Below are 8256 nucleotides of genomic sequence, written 5' to 3' on the forward strand. Positions count from 1 at the left end.
AGTATCAAAAACCTTTGAAACTCAGAGTACTAAACAAAAAGCTCAATTATTTGCAACACTGATTTGAAGTAAAAACAGGACCAGGTTATTCCGGGGCTGACCTTGCATTCCTTGAGCACACAAAGCTCCCAATGAGAATTAATGCAAGTTTTGGAGGTGTGGAAGGAATATGTGACTGAATTCTGCCTCTGCTATAGACTGAAGTACTAGTAACTGCTATATGCAAATTTGGGGGAAAAAAGCCATTTAATATACCTGCTAACATACTCGGAGAAAAAAATAGTATAATTAAAATTGACATGTATTAACATATATGGTTGGTTACAGCATATGGTGATGGTGTGGGGACTTCCAGCTCTTCTCCCTTGAAGTGGATAGGCTGGAGAGATTGTGGCATGGGTAGAAACCATGAGATTTTCTCCTTTCTTTCTCTTTTCAAATATTTCCCTCCTTCCCTCACCTCTTCACAATTTCTTTTTCCTCTCTAACTAACCCATGTCTCCATAAAATCCAGTTGGCCACTTTCTCCCATACCTGGAATATTCATATTACAGGCAGAGTTTATATAGTCTGTGGGACAAATAAGCACAGTTCATGGAATTTATAGGCTCCAGTGGTTCAACTAGTGGATTGTTACACTCCTTGAGAGAAACAGCTAAAGTCCATGAAATATACCACCTCTTCCAGCACAGATTATAATAAGCTCCCACTAAAACCTCTAAGAGATGTACTTTTTGTCATGAAGAAACAGCAGGAAACTCACTATACAAGAATTCATGCACATTTATTTGTGAGGGCACAATCAAGAAAGCAATTGGTTACATCTAATGTAGTCTATGTCAGAAAAGATGCTCTTTGGTTACCAAGACACCTGGGGCACAATTCTGTATTGTCAATGGGACTTCCAAGTATGTGCGCAATGAATAGCAAAACTAACAAACTGGTATCTGTGACCTTCATTCAAGGAAGCTTCCAGACTCCACAAATAAATCAAATAACCAGAGAACACTCAATCCCAACATTATTCCATGTGTGGAGCCCTTCCTGACATCAGTGGAAGTTTTCAATACAAGACAAGATCAGGAAAAAATAAGCTGGTACATGGCCAAAGTCTGACATACTTAGTCTTTACTCAGCAGAACTCCCACTGAAGTGGGCCCATATAGAATAACTTTATAACACAGTAATACATTTTAACATCCTGGGTTTTTTTCAAACAATACATGAGATGTCATGGTTCATTTGAAAGTTAATTACAAAATATTATGATTCATATGGAACTTACCTAATATGGGTGATGATAAGGGTTGTAGTTGGAATGAAAAAGTCATCCACTCTATCAAACTGTTTTCCCACTGGCTGAGTATGGATTGTGTGGTGAGAAACACTCCCACTGGCCTGTGTTATTACCTAGAGTAATAAAAATAGTATTACATGCTTTAATTAATCCAACAATTAGTTTGAATTAATGCGGTTTGATTCAAAATAATAAGCAGGTTTAAAGACACCTCCCCCTGAACTCCATCATTGTCACCACAGGAATGCTATTATATGCAAGTCAAATTTAATAAATGGTAATAGTCCATCAATTGCCTTTTTACTCAACTCCTGTTTGAATTCATCTTTGGCTATGCTGATAAAGAGCAGTTCAAAGACAATGGAGTAAAACTGACTGGTATTACAGATTTTGGAGAATCCTTGTGTGTCCAGGCTTTAACCCTGTTGTAATGATTGGGTTTACACATTTATCCTAATTGTGAGCTCAACTGTAAGTGTGTAAAAATTATTAAATGTTACTGTAACAAACAACAATAAATGTTGATGGGAAAAGGTGCAAAATAAAACACAAAGACTGAATTAATACAAACAGAAAAGACCTACTAATATAATTCAAGGACTGCGTTAAAATTGTGACTGGAAAACAAGAAAAATTAAGGATCAGAAATTAATGAACTAAAATGGATGTGTTGGAAATTAGGCCTAATTGGTGGACAAAATGATGACGGCTACTCCACCCTTCACTTCCTTTTGGGGTAGTTAAAGAGACTTTGGAAAATAACTGGCTACTTCTCCATCATGGCTGCTACCCCTATCTTCCTTCCAATCCTGGAGAGATAGGCTGATCAGACCAGGCCAGAGAGGGAACCAAAGGATACCACCACCTCTGCCAGTTCTGGAATGTGAGACTTTGGCTTTCTTCCTCACACTCCCTATGTGTTCTTTTCCTTGCTAACCTTATTTCCTTGCTGTGAGTCTGTTACCAAAAAGACAGCTGAAAGCAATGCCCTACTGCCTGATGCTGGTACAAATTTGCCATGTCTCAGAGTGGCTGTGCCTGTGTTTTTCCAGCAATAAGGTTCCAAGTGAAAATCAACATCAAAGACAAACAGCATTTTCTATCTTTGCTATTCTTTTCTCTTCCCTTTTTGTGTGTTTGCCTTGTTTTATCTTTTTAGGAAACAGGATTAGTCTTTAACAGCAGCAGCCTCTAAAGCTCCAGACCATCTCAACTAATTTCTTTTTTTCCAAAGAGGACAGTTACTATTATCTTTAATACCATCTAAGAGACTGTCAAACAAGATGTTTCCCCCCCCTTCTCAAACTCTCTCCAGCTAAAGGAAAGGAACAAGGGACATTGTTAAAATAAAAGCCTCACTTAATACTTTACATCTCAAATGCTTTAACTGTTTTTCCTTTTTTTCTGCATCATTAATAAAAGGTTAACAAGATGTTGAATGTTGTTTTTGCCATGGTACTAAGCAGGCTAAGGTCTCTGTGTACCAAACCTTCTTTAACACCGTTTAATGTTGCACAGGGTTGTCTAACACCTTTTACTTTTTGGGCCCTTACTGCCAATGGTCTTCATGAACATAGAACTCATGGCAAGTTCAACACCCAGTGCCCTATTTACAGTGTGAATATAAAAGAGCAGGTACCCCACTGCTTGAGGTGCTTACATTCTCTCTAGGCACAGTGTGAGAGAGGCCAAGAGATCACACCTCCCTGAGATCCTAGGTTTCTTTCTTCCAGCATTCCCCTCTTCCTCTCTCTCTCTTTTAGCTGTCCTCAGCTGATGAGCTGAGGCACCTTGTTAACTGGTTAATCATTCAGTCCATAACTAATTATCTCCCTAATTTGCCCCATGTGGGGATGCTTAGGAAATGCCCAGCCTGGTGAGTCAGCCTAAGGCTACTGTCACTCTGTCACAGGCCCATACATTCCATCTAAATTAGTACAACAACCCTCATGCTTACCTTTTAGTCTAGTATAGTTTTCTTAGGCCAAGGTCAAGACCAAGATTTTTTTTAAATGTGTGCCTGAAATCAAACTGCTGAATCCACAATGGGGCATCTAAATTAAAGGGCCAGATTTTCAAAATGTGTATCCAGTAGTTCCCACTGAAAACCACCCCACTTGCTTAGGTGCCTAAACATGAATTTAGAAGCCTCAGTTTAGGCACTCATTTTTTTAAAAAAATCTTGGCCTTAATCTTTATACAGCAAAAAAGAGGATGTATGGGGGAAGATTCTGTAAAGCAGTAAGAAAGGAAAAGATAAAATGAAATAGCCAGGTACCCTGAAATTATAGTAGAAAAATGTCAGGTAGAGCAGGAGATTACCAAATTGTCATGATGTTGTTTTAAATAGAAGTAGAAAAGAGTATGAAAAAATACAAAATTAAGTACAATTGTTGAAATGTATTTTTTAAATTGCTCTCCAGTGACTGTATTTAGATTTCCACATGCTCACAAACATTGTAAAAGTGAAGCTATTTATTCTTTTATTTCCAAAAAAAGTTCACATTATGGGTTTTTGTTATCTGGCCCACATTTCCATAAAGCCCACATAATTTTACTGAAATGCAGTTTAGTAATGCTACATCTAGGTAGCAGATCAACATGCTTAAAATCCACTGAATGCTCCAACTAGACATACAGTCATAGTAGCAACACATACAGTCTACATTCAAAAGATAGTTTACAAGAATAGCATGTTTTGTAGCTGCCTGTGTCCCACTGCCATTATCAATTCAGTAGAATCACTCCTTTAGAAATGAATATGATGAAAACAACCTTCAATAAACAAATTCACCGGTTATCTGAATTATTTTCAGGTAGTTCACTTTATCACCATTGCTGAGATTATTAAAATTATATTTAAAGGAAGACACACAAAATGTTGTGATTAAGCAGATTGTCAGGTTTCCATGTAATTTAATAATTTTGGAACTAAATACTGTTTCCATGTAATTTTTATTTGCAGAATGAAAAAGTATTCCCAGTGAAAAACGAATCTGGACATACAATGAAAACAGTCTTCCCCAACACCATTCTGTTTAAATGTCTTAGTTTCAATATTAAAAAAAAAAAAAAAAAAAAAACCACATAAACCAAATATTTTAGCTCTATTTTTCTTTTCTTGACTAGTGTCTTCCATTCTTTGTGCTCAAATTTGAGAGATGCTGAGTTCTTCTTGGGAGGTGATGAACCTTCTAGACTCCCAGTGATGTCAGTGACTGTTCAAGATCCTCCGCACCCGACATGATCAAACTCTATATTTGCTATTTTGTCATGCAAGCAAGTATCGTCCCAGCATATGTTGAGCCCATCAAGGCCCTGATGGTGGAAAGCATCCTTATTCGGGACATTAAACATTAAACATATGTCCTGAACAGGGATGGACATATATAAGGGCTTACGTGCTTAGCTGAATCAGGTCCCAAATTTATGACCTAAAAATTTGGAACCCAGGTCTCTAGATGTGAAATGCCAGGACATGAATCTGCCACCAACATGTTGTTAGCATTGCTAGGGCTGCTGGTACTGTTGTTTCTGGAGTTTGTGTGTATTCTGCATCAGCAGAGAGTGTAATTTGTTGATTCAGCAGACCTCAATGTTACTCAAAGAAAGATCACAGGCTTGGTTCGGTTGTGAAGGCTTGGCCAGGTTTATTGTCAGCAAAAGGCTGTGCTAGCACCCTGTCCAATGGGTCATAGGAACACTAACACATGCATCCCCGTGACAAGGTACCGGATCAATCAACAGTGTTCTCCACTAGCCATTATGAAGACATCTCTCCTTCCACTCCCTTTTTATACATTGATACAAACAAGTTATATATTACATTCCGTATGTTGTTACCACCTTTGTACTTTGTAGTTCATACAAAACATCCTCATCCATTATCCTGTTATCCCATCCTTATCTTTACAGGATGTCTGTGGTTTCCTGTACCACCTTCTTAGGAATTTGTTTACCTACTTAGTTGAGCACTCTGTGTGTTCCTATATCATTCTCTCAGATCAGGGACATGCTTACTTAGTTAGCTGATACCTAGTGTCACTATTCTGACAAGGCCTGCTTTGGTTCACAGTCGTTCTTTAGTTCATACTTTAAGCCTAGGGCTCCAGCAAGGCCTGCACTACCCACTGACATTTGTTAAGCTTGAGTATTAGCATTACTGCAAAGATTCACAAAGTATACTGACCTGCAATGTCGGTGAATTCTTCTCCATGTTTCCCCAGCTGAGCACCCATACCTGATCATGTGATTTGTCATAGTGTAGTTTCACTGGAACAGGGTCTGTGCTTACTGCCTATAGTGTAAAAAAGTAGAAATAATCAATCAATCTCTTTTTCATTTCAGAAGAGAAAAATAAAACAATAGAATAATACAAGAAATTATGACTGAATGAGATCTTCCAGATGCCATAAGACCACATATAAAAATCAGGCTGCCAATTGTTGAAGCAGGTCTCTGATTAATTTGAAGCTACTGTACTTCTGCTTAAATAGTCATCTTTGTTCATTATTTGCACAACGAGACAGAGATATATGTTCATTCAGCATCTGACTGTATACTATACTGGAGCTACAAAGAAGCTCAAGACAAAAGTGGTAAGTCAGCCAAATGTTTATTTAACCTCCTTACCACATTGTATATAACACTTAATGAATATGGGTAAGACTTTTTACTGGACATTGAAAAGGGAAGGGCATTTTGATAATGTATCTCACTAAACATTTTGCATTTCTCTCGAGTTGTAGATTAAAGTTTGAAAAGTCCCCCTACAAATTTCAGAGCTTAAAACAGCAGGCACATTTCTTTCCTAGCTGGATTACTAAAATGACAAGGCCACCATTAATAAGGAAACAGTTTGTATAGTATTGTGTATAAATTAATACTTTTATTAGTCAGTCAACATTTGTTAATGGTTAGTATTTAATTTACTAAACTTGAAAGAAATGACTGCCACAAAAATGTTCCTATTCTACCTAATTGGGTGCTTCTGCTACAGATCAATACTACGTTTGTTTTTAAATTAGTTGAATTTCATATTTTGATATTTTTGTATTTTTACAAAATACATTCAGTAGAACATCTCACCAACCCTTAACAGTATTTACAATAGAGGCAGAATTGTCAAAAGTAGGTAACACTTGCCTTCTCTTATTCAGAGTGAAAATCTTATTTCACTATATAAAATGTTCTTAATTGGATGGGACAATATTGGTTCTGGGGTATTTGTGGGGAAACTATGTGGATGGGTGAAATATTCTAGCTACATTTTTGGCAGCTCTGACTTTTCAATTTGATTAAAACTACTATGTGGCATCATATGCAATGAGACCCCAGAAGAGGCTTGGAGTCCATCTTCAAAAAGAGAAGATAAGAGAGCTAGCCTCAAAAGCAAGAAATCTATATTTTATACTTTTGAGGTCATATAGGGTACATGTACACAGCAATCAAAGATGTGATTGCAGTTCAGGAAGGCATACCTGCATTAGCTTTAATCTAGCTAGCATTCTTTTAGGTATTTGCATGTTCTTCTTTCCTTTCTTGGAAATGGCTTGTTAACAAAATCACACAGCTGAGAACATATCTGAAGACTTTGTAAGTGGAGGACAACAGAGCATTTGATTAAGTGACACATTGTATTATAAGTGAAGTAAAACAACTGTAGGGATAATTTTTCTATTTTGGTCATTACAGTAGAAAAAATAACATGTGGCACTCTGTTTTTTGGTCTTGCCATTATGGAACTGTAAAGCACAGCTTGTTTATCAGTTTGTCAAGGAGAGTACCAGCTGGCTAATTAAGTGAACCTAATTTAAACTAATGATGTCGATCCTCAAGATAATGCACTAATGGCTGGATGAAACTGCAGATGATACTTAACAGTACTCCTGAGGTCTCAGAACAAGCCTCTGCTGCTAAGCAGAACCTGGTTTCCCTTTTGAACACACACAATGAAGCCAGTTGTTTACTAGCTCTCTTTTTTGAGCCGCAAGATAACCCCTGTAAAAAGTCATTCACACTTTATAAAACTTTTAGAGTACTGTTGAGTTAAGCTACTTACTGTCTAAAACAATAGCTAAACTGCTGTACTATTTAATTTGCCTCAAATTTCCATTTAGCTACTTCAAAGGAAAGGTCTAAATGACAAATATTTATGATTACACATGAATGATTCCATTTCTTCCCTTTTGGTAATGGCCCAAATTCCCAATCCTAATCCCCATTGTGCCAGACATAGCACAAACACAGAAGGCAATCACTGCCCTAAAGATTTGTTTAAGGCCCAAATCCTGCAGATACTTAATTTTATGCATGTGAATATTGCAACTAAAGTCAAAGGGATCATTTGTGCTTAAAGTTAAGCATGTGCTTGTTTGCAATAACCATTTGTAACCCAGAACATTCAACATAGGATCGGTCATCTCATCTTCACATATATATATTTCCCTAAAAAATATATTTTAGAACCAAATTCTCTCAAGTGTGCCTCTACATTTATTCCTTTACTGTCATTTTTTATCAAATAAATAAATAAATAAATAAATAACACCAGTTAGAAAAAGTTCAGCCCAAACAAAATCACCACAGAAATTAAAAGGACAATAAATGAATGAATGAAGCAAAATAAGAGATAAAATTTAGATAGGAAAAACCAGAACTCTGCAGCATAAAAGTTTGCACAAAACATGAAAAATTGATTTTAGTGACTTAGAGTTTCTTCACTTTAGAAACTTGATAGATTTCTTCATTATTGAATCCATGCCTCTCTCTGTTTCCCCCACTTTTGATCCTGACAAGAACACTTTTTTTTTTCAGAGTAGCAGCCGTATTAGTCTGTATCCGCAAAAAGAACAGGAGTACTTGTGGCACCTTAGAAACTAACAAATTTATTAGAGCATAAGCTTTCGTGGACTACAGCCCACTGCTTCAGATGCACTTCTATATGCATCCGAAGAAGT

At 36.8% G+C, this 8256-nt stretch overlaps 1 protein-coding gene across 2 annotated transcripts in view; it reads right to left on the minus strand.

The window, feature by feature from the left end:
• FSTL5 (follistatin like 5) overlaps positions 1 to 8256 on the minus strand; it is a 568085-nt gene that overhangs the window by 53112 nt on the left and 506717 nt on the right. For both annotated transcript variants that reach the window (XM_034772507.1, XM_034772508.1), the window contains 2 exons: positions 5487 to 5594; positions 1286 to 1410 (listed from right to left, as the gene is read on the minus strand). In XM_034772507.1, coding sequence (XP_034628398.1) covers positions 1286 to 1410; positions 5487 to 5594 — 233 coding nt within the window. The remainder of the gene's footprint in view (positions 1 to 1285; positions 1411 to 5486; positions 5595 to 8256) is intronic.

Source organism: Trachemys scripta, chromosome 5 (genome assembly GCF_013100865.1).
Source record: "Trachemys scripta elegans isolate TJP31775 chromosome 5, CAS_Tse_1.0, whole genome shotgun sequence".
Classification (NCBI taxonomy): Eukaryota; Metazoa; Chordata; order Testudines; family Emydidae; genus Trachemys; species Trachemys scripta.